The following is a 20,145-nucleotide window of genomic DNA, read 5'->3' on the forward strand; positions in this document are numbered from 1 at the left end:
ACAACAAGTCGACCTGCTGAAGTCTTTCCATACAGTCCATACAGGTTTGAGTGAAGCGAGGAGAAACTTCCCTCATCAGTTTAGAGATGCAATCCGACAGAATGCTTCCATTTTACTGACAATTTAGGCATTTCGCTCAGACTTTCAATCCAGATTTAATGCAAGTTAGTAGAAATTCAGATGGTGAACTGCTGACAACTTCATTTTCCATTAGTCCTTGATTTCATAAATATATTAACCCTCTAAACCCCGAGCAGTTTGCACACGGGATTAGTTCAAAGACAACTGCAAAGTTCAAAATCTGAAGATTCCTCCTGAGTTTCTTCTCAGTTTCTGGCTCTGGTAAACGGTATTACTATGGCGATGTTTTATAAAGATAGCGTGCCGTTAAAACCTGCCATCTTCAGCGGGTTAGGGTCATCGCGAAACACAGGGGACATTACTGGGTTTAGCAATCAAAAGGTATGAGAATATTAGGGAGGGCTTCTTGACTAGAAACAAAGACTCAGACAATACAGATGACTACATTGTCCACTAGGATATAATGCTTAATTTGTAGCTAGCGTCTGGCTAGTAGCATGTGGGGTAGAATTTATAGCATTGCACCAGGATAAAGAACTATACTTACAGTTGCACATACTCATTCAAAAATATGTCATAATAATGGAGGATACTTATCAAGCTGTTTACAGTAACAGACACTAAGTGTGGCAACAAAACTCATATGCATACACACATGAATACGTATCTCACCTTGACTCCGTACTTGACTTTCCCAGCATAGTGTCTGATTATGAAGGCAGGCTCCATGACAGCAGGGAACTCGATGTAGCTGTTTCCTTCATGCTGACGCTTGAACTTGTCCAGCAAGGTCTGATTGGAAGCCTGTGGAAAACTAGAAAGACAACAATTCTATCAGGCTCCTGGTCCAAGGAAAGACAAAGATTCCAAACTGCATAAATCTTTTACTTTAGTTCTACTGAAGACAGCTGATGGTACCAAACTCTGGTATTCATTTTGTATTCATTATTTGCTGGCATTTTGTCAATTTAAATGAGGAGAAGCTTCATAGGGTAGCACACATATTCCATTTCATGATTATTGACTTGTATTTTCAATCTACTGTTGGCTGCAAAGCAGCACCAGTGCAGCAGCTAATAGATGCAGTTGTTAATTCCTTAAATTTAAAGAAAGAATACAGCTTCTTTAATTCCATTCTTTCAAACCTCAGGGATTAAAACTCTGCTACAAACTAGGTGTTATGGTTTAAATTTAACCGGAGTTACAGTGCCTCTACTACCACATTCTTCTTTATTGTTTTCACCTTTGCTTCAGGGACATTTTACCCATTTATTACTAACCTATGCTGGCTGGTTCAACATTCCTAAAGAGATGTTTCATATCATCTAAACCTCTCTTCCCTGCACCTCTCAAAAACACACTGCTGGCTGAAGTATATCCGCAGGGGTCCTAAAGCTTGATGCGGTTACTGCAAAAATGAACCCCCACACTCACCACCTATTCTGTAGTAACCTAATCCATCTCTCCAGAGGCCCTGAAGCCCTGTGAGCTCCACTAACTGTGAATGATGGGATCTCTAAGCGTCTTTCCTTCTTTCTCTATAATCATTTAGCATGAAGCTCCTTCCTATGGCAGCATAAACCCCCTGAGAAACCCTGTCCCTCTGTCATTTTTTTTCTTCACAGATCCCCCTTTGACCTTAATTCTCCAAAAGTGCCCCCCTCCTTCACACACACCCACACACACACACACACACACACATACATGGTCCATTCCAGGCATTATTAGATCCAGATGAAGCAGCTACGCTAAGTGGCAAGTAAGATGACAGCTAACATAGATAAATATGGCTGTGTGTGTAGCGCCTGATGCGCTTTTATGCGAGGGGGTGGGAGAGTGTTAGATTTGATTTATGGAGGAGAAAAGCCAGAGTGCTGACCTCAAGTACAACATGTCACCACAGAAAAGGAAGGCAGAGAATAACTAAAACTTTATCCCATAATGTTGGTGGAAGAATCAGGTACATCTTTACTCTTCAGTTAAACCCCAGCAGGAATCTCAGTGCTGGTATTAATTAGGCTGAAGGAGTGTGCAGGGAGCAGTTTGTGTCTTCAATTTATCAAATGCATAAAAGAACAAACAAACGAAGCAGCGTACAACAGTGAAATATGGTTTGGTATCCACAACGAGAAGTGACTGTAAAAAGGTGAAAAGGAAGTGTGTTTCAAGCTATTCTCCAAAAACATCTCACTGTCAAACCATTTATATGAGCAAGTAATTATATAAAGGGAGAAAATTGTCACAGTTTCAACTTTTACATGGCCGTTGGACTAATCGTGTGACGTGTGGTACCATCGGGAAAATGAACCAAATCGAAGTTTAAAATCTTTATCTTTCATCAATATCACATTATTCTACATGCTATACTACTTAAAAGAATATTTTTGACTTTTGACATTTCTGCACTTTGAAAAATGAGCCCACAGTGACCAAAAATGTCACAGGAGCAAAATAAAAAATAGTTAAACAGTTCAGATGGTTAAACAGTGCAGATCTGACTTTTTAATGACTATCTAAAACGTAAAATGTATACATAAATAACACATTTTTGTGATGTTTGCTGCCACTTGACTAGATTTGAAGCAGTGCAAATGGAGGTCAGGCCACTAAAGCAGTTTGATTCATCATCTTGGGATCATGAACATCAACAGAAAATTTCCTGATAACCCAGCCATTAGTTAAGAAAACCAAACTGGTACCCATTATAGGCCCCACCACCAACTGTAGTCTGATATATTTTCAGAGCTCTGAGGATTCTTTGCAGGACTTTACAGTGGAGTTGGCCTGCTGCATCTGAAATAAAGAGCTTTGAAAGTTAAGAACTGGTGGCATCCTTGTGAAATACAATATTTGGCTTATTAGGTTTCAGGGAAACAAGTAGTGGTGTTAAATCACACAGAAAATGGTGTGTAACTGATGTGTGAGATGACTGGTTTAACCGTAATCTACATAGCAACGACACAGGCAACAAGATGAGCTGGATACGTCTGAGTCAACAGGTGCCGTACTTGCACTCCTCGTCCAGCAGGTGGAACAGAGCTGTGTGTTTCTTGCTGATGAGGTTGAGGCAGCCACTGTTGTCAATGTAGTCGATATTGTGCCAGGTTATGCCCTCTGCCCTGTACTCCTCCTGGAGGGGGAAACACAGACGAATGACTCCAATCAGTAAATGCACAAAGCACAGATGAAGCAGCTGTTAAGGATCAAGAGACGAATGTCATGTGTGAATGTGAAGCATAAATAAGGTTTATTGAAGACGCTATTCTGTTGTTCAACACTCATGTAGGCATATTGATTGCTTTTAGTCGTTCTCTGGCTGCCCATGAGCTTCTACATAACAAGAGTTTGAGTGTAAAGCGACTTTCTTAAAGGCACGTTGATATTTTCCAGTGCTAAGAGATACATCTCCGATTTTCTATTCGGTAACATACGTGTACTCAACCCTTACTATAATTACAACAAGTAATGTGTGGCACACATTAGCCACAAAGTATTACACGTGTGCATACTTTTCATATCTAAGTAGTGGTTTCATTACACTGAAAAACCAGAAATACCACTATGAAAACACCTGGTTGCTTGTTGACTGTCAGTAAAAGCACAGTCAGTTGGTGAGATCCATGTGCCCCCGGAGGCCGATGACAGCTGAGGTATATGACCCATGTCCCTTTAATACCCTCAGGGCAGAAACCAGTGAGAGACAAGAGTTAGAATTCATGCCAGCTGGGATGAAAAGCAGGAAAAAGTGGAGGAGGAGGTACGTGGGTAATGTTCTCCTCTACCAGGAAAGCTACTGCTGAGGTACATTTGAGAAAGGCATGTAAACGGTCACAGTGTGTCTTACTGTGGGACTGCATTCACAGTCAGCACTAGCAAGGCAGCGAGTGGAGCTGACCAAGACTAGAAGAAAAGGAGGGGGATAGTATCAGGTCAGTTAATAGCAGTAAGGACTACAGAGCTTATGGCAGCCCTGGATACCACAGTGTTCTTCACGTCGCCTGATATCCAAAGACTGAAAAAACAATGGACTGCTAATTCTGTTATTATTAGAGCCTTTCCAGCAGTTAGACAAACCAATGCAAACTATTTCTCACTTCTGAGAGAATGACTGTGCACAGAAAACTGGCAATCTCCTTTTTAAAAAAAATATATTTCTTATGTGCAACATGGGAGGGACATAAATGTTGTCAGGGTATTTGTGTAGTTTAGTCAGGTATGGAGAGATGAGGAAAAAAAGATACTGTTGACAATTAATTCATATCAAGAGCAGACCAGAATACCCCAGAAAATAATCAATATATGCAGGACTGTGAAGCCTAATATTAAAATAAACCCAGATGCAAATATGACTCAGTATTTGTGTGTCTGGGACTAACGTGTGTTAATACATATACAATATTCCTATTTAGAGCTACATTTGCATGTTGGCACCATTTTTAATGTTTCAATTAGAGTTTCATATATTTCTGAACTAATGTTATGGTATGAAGGAAAAAAATCTAAAATATTTTAACAATCAGTTGGAACACATGCTGGCCAATAATTAAACTGAGACAGCAGTAAAAGTATTTGAAGCAGCGCTGGAACATACTTTTATACATGCGACACGTCGGCTCTCTGCTTCTGTTTTTAGGCTGTTGAATCACTGACGAGGCATTCAGAACATGTGGCATGTTTGGTTTTATTCCGAGGTCGCTCCGGATCAAGCGAAATGAAAACAGAGCTGCAAAAATGTTGCATTCGTGTGCTTTTGTTTAAATCTCCTCAAACTGAACACTCACCGATGGCTGACACAGTTCATCTGGCTAACTTTGTTGTGTCTGTGAGCCGGTTTGTGAACGCATGTGTTTACTCAAGGAGAGAGAGACAATTAGACGCAGACACTCTGATAAAGCGATAAACACACACTCTCATCAGCCATTTTACGACATATACTGTACACATGAACGTAAACAGCCGGGCCCTGCAGACAGAGGACTGCAAAGCTGTGACTCAGTATGTGAAGCATGCAGAGATGGTGGTTCAATTACGGTTCCACTAATCAGCAGCGTACCTGGAGATTCATTATTACGTACCGGACACGCCAGGCCTAGCAACTTCAGAACAGTAGGAGAATTTTTGTTGGTTTTCTCCTTTGCAAGACTGTTTTCAGAAAAATGTAGTTAAAGTATTTATTAATACTGATAATGGAACATGAATGCCAATAAATGCATCCATTAATTTTTGTCCACTTGTCCTGGGTGGAATCACGGTAGCAGAATGCTAAGCAGAATATTCCTGACATTTGTTCTCCCCAGCAGCACCTTTCAGTTTCTCATGGGGCATCCCGGGGCACCTACAGGCCAGATGAGACATGCAATTCCTTAAGTGAATGGGTCTCCTCCTATTTGGGCGCACCTGGAAAACCTCCCAAAGGAAGACACTCCAGAGGTTTCCTAACAAGAGGCTGAACCACCTCAGTTGGTTCACTTCTACGCAAACAAGCATCCTCTCCGGTGTGGATGTCTTATCTCTAAGGTTGATTCTTCCAGTCAATAAACAAAACTCAGTTCCGCAGATGAGAGCTGGAATGCAGATTGACTGTTAAACCACGATGGTCCTTTTTAACACCCACATTAGTGCTGGCAGTGTACAAAACTGTCCATCTCATGCTCCATTTTCCCATCACTTGTGATCAAGATCCTGAGATACTAAACCTCCTGTACTTGGGGCAGTAACTAACCACTAACTCAGAGGGAGGAATCCACCATTTTTCAGCAGAGAGCCAATGCCTTCTAATTTCCAGGTGCTGACTCTCATTCTGGTCACTTCACACTTGGTTCCAAACCACCCCAGTGCACACTGAAAGTCATGGCATGATGAAGCTCACAGAACATCATTCACAAAAACCAGACATGTGACTTGGTAGTTCCCAAACCCTCCTCCTCCCAGGTGCTACCTGAGATCCAATCCCTGAATATCACAATCGGAGACGAGGGCCAAACTTGAGTTTCAATGGCAACCAGAAACATGTTTGTCTTGAGCCAAGTATACAAGAACACTGTAGTCGTATAAGCCAATAATGCTCTGGCAAAAAAAAAAAAACCCGCAGTCTCCAAGGCTTGACTAGTAGAGTGTACAGAGAATGGAGATACTCATTTAAAAACCTAAGATAGGAGCGGTCAGACTTAAATATTCAGATCAAACCACTCTTCTCCTGCAGATCCCAGATGTCTGGTTTCACCTCTGTCAACCAAGGTGAGGATGACAAAGTTTAATTGAGCAAGTTAGTTAAAAAAAAAAAGATGTGTCTGAAAAATCCTAAGTTCTATTTGTGTCTTTAAAATGATACAGTAGATTTGGGTTGTGGACGGATCTATCTCACTCTGGTCCACAATGAAATGAATGAAAATAATCCCTTCCTCCCTTCCAAAGGCTCACATGCAACTCTACACTGCTGCCTCCACTAGAATGTGATCAGTGAAACCTTCGCCTCTCTCCCTACCACCCCTCATAGCAACTCGTACACACCAGCTCACCAACAATTCTGCAGAAACACTTTAAACATATTCTACACAACACAATGGCAAGCTGTAATATTGGAGTAAATCAGGCATATATGTTCAAAAACCGCTTCTGAAGAAGAATAATAATACTGATGAAAATGATGAAGGTCCCACCCTGCAAGTTGACAGGATTAGTTCCTCTGGTTTGTTACATATGAAACCCTGGAAGTCTGAATCCGTGTTTTTGAAGCTGTCATCAGTACACTGCAGTTTCAAGGTCAAAGTTTGTCTTCTAGCATATAAAAAAACACCATATGGAGAAGTTAAAGAGAGAACAAATTGTATTTTCACTGGAGGGGGTCTTTAAGTAAAACATCTAATTACTTTCTCTTTCATCACTGACACTCCCTAATATCCAACATATGATACATTAATTGTCTGAAGAAGGTAAATGTCATGTCTGGGAGCACACATTACCTGTTTCAGTAATGCCAAGGGTCACAGAACGATAACAAAAGTGACCTCCAGCTGCACCAGACAAACAGAACATCTATGGAATGAAGTGAAGCTGGATGTCAGCAGCCAGCAGACGACTGAAATACTTAAAGAATTAAGTATATACAAATTTTTTTTTTTTTTTAAAGTTATTTTTTTGGCCATTTTGTCAGCTTTATTAGATAGGCGCAGTGAGAGAGAGACAGGAAACAAGGGAGAAGAGTCGGGGGAAGACATGCAGCAAAGGGCCGCGAGCGGGAATCCAACCCTGGCCAGCTGCATCAGGGACCAGCCCTGTACATGGGTCACCCGCTCAACGTGTTGAGCTATACGGACGCCCAAGTATATACAAATTAATGACCAACACCAACCATCAAATGTATTTTATCTTTAAAGTATCTTAGTCTAAGAATTCTGAAGCCAAACCAATATAGTGGACAGCAACACATAATCTAAATATACCCCCAGCACTAAAACCTCCCACTGTGTTGAAGAAAGCAGGGAGTTCTGTTGTGGCTGATGAGGTTGGTGAGGATTTAAGCCATCACTCCAGCTATTAGCCAACTCTGTGTCTGTTCTCTGATGTGTAACACAGTGCAGCGTTCAAGCAACATGAATTGTGTTTGGCTGAACGTCCTGGTATAGAGGTGACGGAGGTCATGCGTGTTTATGTGCAATTCTCCAATTCTCTATTCCCTCTGTCTTTATATTTCTCCCTCCCTCAGTGCCTGTCTCTTTTATTATGACAGCAGAGTGTTTTTGTTGAGCAGACAGGAGAAACAGTGGTGCAATAATGGGAGCAGAAGCAAGATCTGGAGGTTTTAAAAGGACTGAGGGAAAGAGATGTAGAAACTGATGGAGACAGAATAAAGAAGAGATGCCAACTGTGTTGCAATTAGTTATTCTGTGTAAGTGGGTTTTGCCAAGAAGTAAGCTTGACTGTGTGACTGGAATAATGGTGTATATAATTGACACAAAACTGCTATTTAATTAGCATGACTATTGATTAAGAGTTAGTTAAAATCTGGGAGGTTCTACTTAAGAAGTACAGACTTCATTTAGAGAATCTTTTGGCACTTGCTTACTGTTTAAACCTCTTACATTACACTCAACAGTAGGCAGCAGGATTCTATATCAGATGAAGGTAAACCAGACCACATGTTTTATATTTTACTTCTGAGTCAGGAAGATATCTCATGAGTTAAACATGACACTGTTTTTGCCTTAGGCGTACTCGTTGTGTGTTTTATTACTTCGATATATTCTCACACAGAAAAAAAAATCAAACACCAACTGGCATGTTCAGTGTAAACAATAGGAGAGTCCTCACACACACACGCACACGCACACACACACACACACACACACACACACACACACACACACACACACACACACACACACACACACACACACACACACACACACACACACACACACACACACACACACACACACACACACACACACCGTCATCCATCCAGCTGTGGGCTGGGGTTGGTGTGGTGCTATTAGCTTTGGCTGCTGTTCCAAACGTAAACACACTCTGCTGATAAGACCAACTGATCGGTTGGAGGGAAGTGTAGCCGAGAGGGAAGAGAGGAGGAAAATCCCCCTGATGGACAGTAAACATCACCTTCCAGAATCAGGCGTAGAAGCTGACAGAAGGCTTTAGTTCACACTTGTTTCCACAAAATGTGACAGAAGCTTCACATAGGTCTTTTCTGGACTTCAAATTGTTTTGAAACTGGCACTGTTGGTTTATTTTTCTATTTCATTAATGCAGTGATGACTTTGACAACTGAAAGCTACATTACATGTAGAGTGTAATTATGGAGAAACACCACTGATATTTAGCGAAGTAGCAAATTAGAAGCCTAGATTGACTGTCTTGCTTTCCAGAGTTTCCTTCACAGAACCAGAGCTGTGTACTAACATCTGATGTTGTTTCAGTGCACATCACCGACTGTATATAAGAGACAGATAGAATCTCAGGGTCTGCAAAGTGAATCCAATGCTAAAGTGACTTAAACCTACATTCTTTCTAATAGCCAGCAGGTTCTGACTCCTCTGTTTGCAAAAATATTTTATAGAGGGCTATGAGACTACATGTGTGGCTAGATATGGCATTTTCCCAATGAGTTTATTGTCATTTGTAAATTATGGTCCCATTTGGAGTAAAAGAGATGACAAAGTAGGGCACGTTTTAGGGTGGGGCTAATGTGTGAGTGACAAGTTGCTACTGTATGGGCATGGGTAATGTCCTTGAGTTCTCAGTCAGATCCACTCCTGACCTGACATGTCACATTTCAAAAACCCAAAATGACTGTGGCCAAATTTAAAACTGGATGCTTGAAAACAGTATTCCACAAGCCAATGGGTGATATCATGGTGACTATGGCCATCTGTTATATTTAGTCAGGTCCATAAATATTTGGACATTGACACAATTTTCGGCATTTGGCCTCTGTACACCACTACAATGGATTTTAAATGAAACTTTCAAGTTGTGCTTTAAGTACAGACCTTCAGCTTTAATTTGAGGGTATTCACATCCAAATCAGGTGAACAGTGTATGAAATACAACACATTTTATATGTGCCCTCCACGTTTTTAAGGGACCAAAAGTAACTGGACAATTGGCTGCTCAGCTGTTCCATGACTAGGTGTGTGTTATTCCCTCATTATTTCATTTACAAGGAGCAAATAAAGGTCAAGAGTTCATTTCATGTACAAAAACATTTGTTACTGTTATGCAAAATACAATCCAGTGACTGTGATAGCATTAAAATAACAATTTAAAATAATAAAACTGACTTTTTAACAGCATCATGAGAGAAATCACACTGAATTACGGACATGTCAGAAAACCAAGAACCTGTCGGAAAGTCAGATAGTTGAACCTTTTGGTAATTAATCAGGTAATCTAAACCCCTTCAAACTGCCAAACACACACAAAACAACCTCCGGGATTATGATTAGTGTTTAGTTTGGTGACAGTTTCTGGTAAATGCCAGCTGATCTGAGGTCACAGTTAAAGGCTCAATACAATACCGCAGACAAGGTGTGGAGAGCTTTCTCTCCATGTGACGTCAAATTGGGGGTGGAAGGGGCCTGAGGTGTGAACTGCACAACTTTATTCAAACAAACACAAATCAGTTGAGATGTGGCAACCCTCGATTAGGAAGCTCTATCAGTCTGCCTCAGAAGGGCCCCCTGAGCTCAACTCAACTGTTGTCCTGTAAAATAAACTCACGAACAGCAGATAGCCAAAGGATCGGAGGACCCCAGTGATTAAAGGATAATAAACGTGAACTCTGCTTGAACAACATTGGGCACCGTCCTGTGAGGGCGAGTGTCTCTGCAGCACTTCTTAGTTGAAGATAACACAAGCACAAACCTTCAAATCAAAGGTTCATTCAAAACACAGATATTCATCACTTGCTGTCACAGAATGACTGACAATGAAAAATAAAACTATTTATTAAGCTTTTGAGAGAACAGTAGGAGCCAGTTGTTGACAAAACAGTTTAAACTGTATGCAATAAGATAAAGGATCATTTAATTAACCATCTGAACCCCAAAACCCAGAGTGGATTTGAAAGGCATGCTGTCTTTAAAAAAACTGCCAAAGCTACACCTCCAAGACATGACTGATTTGGCTGTGAACCAACAATGTGACAAAAATTCTGTGAATTCTCTGCACTTTTCTGCAATAGTTTAAGAAATGCAGCTTCGATTGTTATGATTTGTGGCAATATAAGAATGTCATACTGCGCATGGGACAGTCTTTGTTCTCTCTACTTCTATTCAAGGTTGTGCCATTTTCACAATGGTGCAGGACTTTATGTTGCAGTAAAAAAAAAAAAAAAAGCACCTAGCTTTGGGTTCAGAGGGTTATGGTAATATTTAATTTTTATGGTATGATTGTAGCATATTTTATATCGGATAATAAAGAAAACGGTAAAGCAGAGGTCAGGTATCTCATTAAAAGATCCTGTACAATTACTTTATATATAGACTACACGTTAAAAAGTTTGGGGTCACTTAGAAATGTCCTCATTTTTAAAAGAAAAAACTTTTTTTTTCAATGAAGATAACATTAAATTAATCAGAAATACAGTTTAGACATTGATAATGTGGTAAATTACTATTCTACCTTGACACGGCAGATTTTTAATGGAATATCTACATAGGGATACAGAGGAACATTTCCAGTAACCATCACTCCTGTGTTCTAATGCTACATTGTGTTAGCTAATGGTGTTGAAAGGCTAATTGATGATCAGAAAACCCTTGTGCAATTATGTTAGCACATGAATAAAAGTGTGAGTTTTCATGGAAACATTTAAACGGTATATGTATATATACCGTTTAAATGTTATATGTGATATAAAACGGTATACATACTGCTTTATATCACATATAAAATGACACATTAATGAAGCACATGTATATCTGTATTTTCTGTTTGTTCTGATCAGCAGCACAAGAAACAGCAAACCTGAATGTCAAAGCGCTTAACAGTCGTTATTTCATGAACTGCAACAAAACCTGTTTGTTAGCACTTGTTTCATCTTGTGTGTGTGTGTGTGTGTGTGTGTGTGTGTGTGTGTGTGTGTGTGTGTGTGTGTGTGTGTGTGTGTGTGTGTGTGTGTGTGTGTGTGTGTGTGTGTGTGTATGTGTGTGTTCGTGGCCTGAGGGATAACAGTCAGAAACAGATAACAGAGCCATTAGCGCAGGCTGATTGGCAGTCTGTGATCTTCATTGAGAGTGAAGGGACGCTACTGCACTTGTTTACTGAAACACTGCTCTTTTTTCACTCCCTTCCTCTGCTCGTTTTAGCCGTCAGCGATGGGCCCGCCTGCTAAGTTGCTGCGACCTATCAGCCAGCATTCAGCAAGACAGAGACGAGTGCTTACAGCTACAGAGACACAGTCAAGCTGACTGAGAGTCATTATCTCCTCCAAAATATCATTCTGTGCTTTTCCCTCTCAGTGCTCTCTTGGTTGCTCTATGGATGTGATTTTGGAAAAAACACGCACACAGAATATTAAGTGGTTTGGCAGTTGCAATCTGAATAAACGAGCATAATGAATACATAATATAGCTGGTTAGGGATTAGCGGTTCGGTAATAGTCCTTTTGAGCGAGACAGCGGGTAGTTATGATTGTGGAAGATGACATCTCTTGAATGTGTAGTAGTGATGCTTGAAGCGGTGCTGAAATAAAAATAAATAAGAAAGACAATGCAGCCATTCAGAAGCACTGATAGTAAACAAACCAAAGCATGTCTGAAAATAATGTTGTATAACCTTAAAAAACAGTGTTGCTGGTGTTAGCAGCACTTAGGTTTCAGTGCACATGCAGCTCTGTCTGACTGCTGCACTCTAACCCAGCCTGTCAGCCCGATCTGGCTATTCAGCACTTTTTCGCTGACTTTTTACTTTAATGGATGTGCGTGCTAACTTACCCTAGCTACATAATTACAGCTGCCTGCGCTATAATGTCAATGTGGACGTGGCTGCCCACCACAAAGCACTCTCACATGAGGATATGTGGACCATGACAAACAGTGATAATATATGACAGAAAACCAAATGAAGGGCCAGAGGTCTTCTCATGACCACTTTTTATCAATGAAGCCATGAAGGCAACCTTAATTCTGATGTTCATTCTATAGCTCTTCTGCTGATAGCACTATAAGGCAAACATGTGCTTTTAAGAACTGGCTAGCATTACGTTGTGATGTCAAGTCAGTTCAAATACAAAAGAATACGATAGATGCAAGCACTTCCAGTTACCCTCCTTACTTCGAAATGTATTTTATTTCCTTGCATCTCTCTTGTCTCATTGTTCCAGGAAAGCAGACTTTGACATCGCCGCCACTCTGAGGAGATTTGCATGGATTTTACACATCAAAGCACGTTTATAGCAGCTCCTTTCTAGCAGGGTGCTGAAGGTCCCATATGGTGAAAATACATTCTTATTGTGTTCTGTGCACCTTAAATATTTGGAAGTGTAAAATTAAAAGCTGTAAAAATATGAAGATGCTTCCAACTGCTGTTTCCCTCAACGCCTCGTCAACTACATGGCATCCTAGCTTTATGAGCTAGTTGAAAGTAGAAACTAATGAATGATAGCTGTCCAGCTCAAACTTTGTATAATCCTGTCCCCTCACTGCCTGCTGCTTCCAGATGAGTCATTTAGAAAGAGTTTGCCTCGTAGTCCACCAGGTTTATTTACTTCCTAAAGCTGCTCCTACAAACTCTAAAATGTTTTAACGTCAAACGAAGCACTCTAAATGTTCTGCTGTTGGATACAAGAGGGAACGCAAGAGTCTTCATTCACTTCCAGCATCTGAGGAACTGAAGATCTAGTGGATTAATTATATTTTTGATGGCAATGTCCCCACAACAATAGGACAAACGTGTGTTAGCAAGTTGGGGGGCTAATATGACGAACATTACTATTACCTTTGATTGTGTGGCCACATGTCAGAGATCTGTGGAAACTGTAACGTCATGTGAACGCTCTGCGCTGTCAATCATAGAGCCTTTTTTCTGAAGGGGGTGTGGCCAGCAGCAGCTTAGCTCCATTTACAGCTACAGACACTGACATTGCCTTGAATCAAGGGTTATACAGTCATGTTAAAAATATCAATTATTAATTTAGCAATTATTTGGGGCTGAAATATTGAAATACATATTCTGGGGACATGTGAGACTTTCAATCAATATCAAAGCACACTAAACAGGACCTTTAAACCTTGTTGTACTACATTCAGAGCTTTTCACTAAAGAGTAAGCCATCGATTTTCACCAGTGTGATGTACGAAGCACAACTACAAAAGTCCTCTCTTTGAAAAGGAAGCTAGGAGGGTCCATTCTTTACTCCATCAGTCCAATTAATCAAAAATGTGTAACTTCGACAATACTATGACGCTAAAACTGACATCACTGCATATAATGTATAAATGTTTTTGAGTGTTGTTTACATCGTCACAATGACAGTTCAACAAACAGTGTAGTGACGTGTTATCAGCAGCTGCACAATGATCATTGTGTGGAGGAAAGGAAAGGAAAGGAAAGGAAAGGAAAGGAAAGGAAAGGAAAGGAAAGGAAAGGAAAGGAAAGGAAAGGAAAGGAAAGGAAAGGAAAGGAAAGGAAAGGAAAGGAAAGAAGATACAGTTATTCCACTCTACCTGTTCCAGTTTGAAGATGTGTTGGTTGAAGTAGTGCTGGAGTCGTTCGTTGGCGAAGTTGATGCAGAACTGTTCAAAGCTGTTGTTCTCATAATCCTCAAAGCCAAAGATGTCCAGGACTCCTATAGACAGGATCTGGTGGAAAAGACATGCAGATTTTACTGTTTCTATTATTCATACATTTATGAGATCAGCTATCAGAGAAGGTGTGGTGAAAGAGATGGAAACTGTCCCCTTGCAACTCTGTAAACATCAATAAAAATTATGCTTTATCATATTTACTTAGAGATATCTTTAATATTCTTCTTCTTCTTCTTCTTACATCCCTTTCTTTTAGAGCTACGGTGTCCTAGTTGCCCGCTGGGTGTTAGTAAGATTCATGTCATCATATATCATTAATAAGCACCATCTGAGGGAGGCGTTCACTCAAAGAAGCCCCTTAATTATGAAATGGACTGTAAAAGCTGTTTCCAATTTAATTTTATTTTATTCAGTGGTGTTTTATTTCTCTCCGAAGGGCAATTTTTTACTCCAGCAAAAAAACATACATGAGCACAGGCCGCTTGTACAAACTGTTATTTGAACATAAGAACAATGACCTTGACAGAAAGTGCAACCTCATCGACCCCGTGACAAACACACACAGACAGATGATGTCACTGCTGCCAAGGGAGGCGTTACACACACACACACACACACACACACGCACGCACGCACGCACGCGCACACACACACACACACACACACACACACACACACACACACACACACACACACACACACACACACACTGCACTGAGACATCAGAGGACCACAGGGGGTAAACTGAGCTGAGGGGAACGTGATGCCATCTGCCCAAATGTTCCTGGCATACACACCAACACACACACACACACCAACATACACACACGCACTAACATACACACACGTACACACACACACACACGCACAGAATGATCCGTTTTCTAATTCTTTAGATACCCCGACTGGGTATGACTTGCCAACTGCCAGTTCAACACACACACACACACACAAGCGCCACACACACACACACACACGCACACACAGGAGTTATTACATTCATCCTCTGGGAGTAAAAGAAAAGACAAATGAAGGTAAAAAAAAGAAAAAAATTAGACAGGGATGATAAATGTAGTGACTGTAAGTTGATGAAGGTGTTAAATATTTCTCCACCAGTACAATAAATTGTCTTCATGGCAGACATTGTGGTTTGTCTTGGGTCAGGTGCTCAGGTCAATGATGTGTGATCCTTATTAATTCTATGAATGTCACCTAATTTAGTGTGGAAAAAGATGGCTCTGCATTCTGTGAAACTGATATGAAAACACTTAAGCATAGTTTTTTGCCTGTATACATTCATTCAAAATGTTCAAATCATCAAATCAATCAAATCAATCAAATCATTTCCAATTTCCTTATCTGAAAAGGAACCCCCACTTTCTTGTTTTTCAAATTTAAGTGATCACAATACCAGACCTCAGCTTTAATAAGTGATTTATTTTAACCTTCTGAATCTAAACTTGCTGACTTGAAAGGCACGTTATCTTTAAAAGAAAATCACCAATTACCAGACCAAATACACGATAAAACAGAGAAAATCAACTGATTTTTCATGTGTAACTTGTAGTTTCGTGGGTAAAATTAACCCAATCTAAGCTTAAAACCAGGCTGATTAATCAAAATAACTATATTCTACAGATTTTATTTTAAAATTCTGACAACAGTAAAACACTTCCACTTTTACAGATATTGTAAAAAAGAAAAAAAAACAAAACAAAAACAAGAAACTTTCCATTCTTCAATGCAACTAAGGAGCCATAGCTAACCAAGCTGTGACCAACAGTCAAGAGACAAAAATTCTAGAAATGTGTGGCTGAACTGCAGGTTGTGTTTACACAGTAAGTAGTACAATATCTATATACCATGTCACCATTTTTCAAGCATTTGGAACACATGTAGGCACTTGGAAGACTGTCTTACATGCAGATTCCACACTTTTTCAAATTTCTGCAAAAATAATCAAGGAAATGAAACTTTGCTTTTTTATGATTTCTGGATTATAACTTTGTTATACTTCACAAAAGACATTTTTGAGTTTTTTCTACTTCTAGTGTGCAAAAATATGACAAGCAAAAAACTGTCTGACATTATACTGTATATCACAGTGCTGATGTCAAAGCCAAAGAACCATGTTGGCAGTATTAGTTGTTTCTGACAAAATTGAAATCGAGATGGATGCAACAAACACAACAGCAGCAATTTATTGCTTTAATATACATTCTGTGGTGTGGATATATTTGTGAAGAGTAGAATGATGCCAATAGCACTATCTCCTCACAGCTAGAAGGTCCTGGGTTTGAATTCCAGCCTGGGATCTTTGTGTGGAGTTTGCATGTTCTACATGTGCCTGTGTGTTTTGTGTCCGTAGGTGTGAATGCAAGTGTGCTTGTTTTTCTCTATGTGTATCCCTGTGATAGACTGTCCAGGGTGTCCCTTGCCTTCACCCTAAGTGAGCTGGGATAGACTCCAGCCCCCCACGACTCTAATGAGGATTAAATGAGGTATAGATAATGAATGAATGGATGGATGGATGGATGGAATGTTGCCAATAAATATGGACATTATTGGTTTCAAGTTTGGAGAAAATAAAATGTTGGTTTGAGCCCAAGAAATGTTCTGGCTCTCAGCCAGATATTGTGGACGTCTTAATAACTTTTGAAACTGTGTGTGTGTTAGTGTGTGAGAGCGTTTTCAGTCCTACCTTTGAATTGTCCTCCAGGTCCTTGTTGTTTAGCAGGGCATGGTTGGTCCTGAAGACGATCCAGTCAAACAGCGCACTGTACAGTGACTTGGCCATGGAGTCCCTCACTGTGCCCGCCTAGACACACATACACAACAAGTTGGTTCCTCCTGATCAACATCATATGGATTTCATAATCTCAAACAGGAGCCAATTTTGTGAATGTATTTTATCACCATACTGAAGTAGCTCGTCAGTTGTTCTCAGCTATTTTTACAGTGGTGATGTCCTCCACATTATACATTACAAACTTTAAAAAAAAAAAAAATCCATTCTATATAGACAAACACAGAAGCATCTTCTGATTCAACTCCATCAGTTGTGCATTGCTTCTATGTGGATTTTAAAACTGTTAATAGTTACTGCTCAAAAATAAACCAGCTTTAAGGTTTGGTTATCTTACTGACTTAGGGTCAAGGGGGTCGAGTCCTTTGTTAAAGTTACGGAAGCAACAAGGTTTGGATAAAAATGGCTACTACACTAACATGTCTAAGGCTAGCCAATATGACAAACACAACATCAATGTTCTCTTTCTTGTTTCTGAAACTAGATCAGTGTCATATTAAATGCGAGACGTGGGCAGAGGAAACATCTAATAAACTACAGCAGCAGTTGTCTAAGGAAATAAACAGGGAAAATAAAAGAGCAAGATACCACCAGAGAAAGTAGATGAACTGGTTAGAAATTATTTAGCAAACATTTGATCAACGGACAGTGGAGACTGTCAATAATTTGGTTTAGACTACAATAAAAATGTAGTACAGATGAAATTACAGTCATCTATTAGGCAAACAAGCAAACATTCACTGAAATACTATCTTTCCTTGGCATAAACACTGGAAGGACAGGGAAGCCTGGCTGCGTAAAGCAATACACAAAAACAGGGTTTAGTATAATGAGTAGTTAGCACAGGCAGTAGTAAACCTTTTTTTACTTAGCTTGTTTAGATTTTTATTTATTTCTAAGCTTTGGACACAGCCAGGAGAGCTGTTTTATCCTGTTTCTAATCTCGATGTTAAGCTACCTAGCTGCTGGGTCTAATTTCAAAGTTACATATTTAGAAGTATTTGTCATGAAAATGATATCTTCCTTCTTTAAAATGAATTAGATGTAACTACACCGTTGCGTCCTTGATAATTTGCAGATCTACTAGTCCCTCTCTCCATTCACCTGTCCCCCTCATGACAATGACAGCTCAAGCACACCAGCTCACCTACAACTCCTCTCAAACACTGTAAAAATGTCAAGTTGTAACAGTGGAGCAATTCGTAAGCCATACATGTTTGAGCTGAAACCCGATTCTGATGAAGAATAATGACACAGAAAGTCATAGTGTGAAAGCTAGGATTGTTTCCTCAGGTTTGTTACAAATGAAACCCTGGAAGAGTAAATCTGTGTTTCTAAGGACGTCATTAGTGCACTGCTGCTTTAAAGAAAGCTCATAATGTGTCTTCCAGCATACAAAAAACACCATATGGACATGCTGACAAGGTTAAAAAAAAAAAAAAAAAAGATTTTCACCATAGGGGATCTTTAACCTAGCATTGCAGATGTTACAGATGTAAGAGTGCTATCAGTTGAACTACAGAGTGGTACTTATTTGCTGCCTACACTAATAAAACTACTATATAATCAAGATCAATTAACCTACATTATGCTTACAATTTCCATTGTCTTCTTACTTGTCTGGATAGAATTACACACTACTGCAGCATCAGGATGCTGAAATAAGTCAGTGGTCAACTAGCAATAATCTCTCAAGGAAGATTCATCAGCTTTGACTTTCAGTAAGTTCCATCAGTGCTAACAGTCCGTTAGTTAATGTGCTACGGTAATTTAGGAATGTGTATACCGGTGATACCAGAAGTTTACCTCAGGCTGTTTTTAATAAATTGCTAAAGGATTATAACAATTACCACGTTGCATTTAAAGGACAAACAGAGCCCATATTTAAGTTTCCTGGCTGTTCAGAGGTAGTGCGCTTACATTTGGTAGTCTTGCTGTGCACAGTGCTATAATATTTTGGGTGTTTTCAGTCAGGAGCCAGAGCCTTAAGTACCTCCAGACCTACACGTCACTATTTGGATGACTTTTTTTATGGATCACTTTTTGACCCATAAAAAGCAACACTGGCAAAAAAACGCATTATGACGCCTCAACAAGCCAAAGAGCAACTATGCTTCTCTTTAGGCAGGATGAGGAGTATGCTAAGCTAACACAAGCAGTCTTGACTTGGACTCCAGAGCAGGTCCTTTGGCAGCAACAAGTGTTATGATTGAATATGGAGTGGAACAAGACACATGAATTTGGCTTCAACTACGTCAAACATTTTGATGCCAGGAACCTGAAAATACTTGTGCATTGCAACATAGACCCAAACTTACAAAGACTGTGGTCAGTGTAATCCAATCAGAGTAGCAGAAAATGTAGAGAAAGTGAGAAGGGTGGTTGTAAAACCTATGGATCTGTGACAACTTCCAGAGTGAAATAGCGCAAAGTCATAGTGCTCTTTATAAACACTATAGACCACGAAAAATGTTCAAAGCCCTTTGGAGTTTAGTATTCTCACTTTGAATAAGCCAGCTGTCAGTAGGGCTCAGCAATTAATCAATTTCAAATCAACACTGTGATTTGAAACCATGCCATTGCAAAGGCTGCAATTTATGATATTCAAGGTGTAACTATTAAATAATGCCACTCTGTTGCTACTGTTCTGTTGCCATTTTTGATGGATGACAGTACCTATTGGTGTACATGTGTAAGAAGAATGTGTCCCTTTTTAAAAGCTGCCTGCTTCACTAATTAAGCAACAACACCACATCTACTTGAACCACTGAAGTCAGGGATGGAAGCTTTCACAAAAAACAAAAACTCACCAACATAAAATCTAATGAACCTAATTATGTAATTGGTAATTGTAATGAAGTAATCGGCCATAAATTTTGGGAACAATGTGCATGAACTCAAACTACAATGGCATAAAATAAGCAAAACAATAAACCTAAATGTCCTGAGCCTCATGATTGAACAACAACCAATATTGCAACTATTTCCAAGGCC

At 39.8% G+C, this 20,145-nt stretch overlaps 1 protein-coding gene across 17 annotated transcripts in view; it reads right to left on the minus strand.

The window, feature by feature from the left end:
* Positions 1-20,145, minus strand: part of LOC111570087 (unconventional myosin-IXAa-like) — a 151,119-nt gene that overhangs the window by 31,871 nt on the left and 99,103 nt on the right. For all 17 annotated transcript variants that reach the window (XM_055008730.1, XM_055008729.1, XM_055008735.1 and 14 more), the window contains 4 exons: positions 17,047-17,163; positions 14,265-14,399; positions 3,090-3,211; positions 754-895 (listed from right to left, as the gene is read on the minus strand). In XM_055008730.1, the coding sequence (XP_054864705.1) occupies positions 754-895; positions 3,090-3,211; positions 14,265-14,399; positions 17,047-17,163 (516 nt within the window). The remainder of the gene's footprint in view (positions 1-753; positions 896-3,089; positions 3,212-14,264; positions 14,400-17,046; positions 17,164-20,145) is intronic.

This window comes from Amphiprion ocellaris, chromosome 3 (genome assembly GCF_022539595.1).
Source record: "Amphiprion ocellaris isolate individual 3 ecotype Okinawa chromosome 3, ASM2253959v1, whole genome shotgun sequence".
Classification (NCBI taxonomy): domain Eukaryota; kingdom Metazoa; phylum Chordata; class Actinopteri; family Pomacentridae; genus Amphiprion; species Amphiprion ocellaris.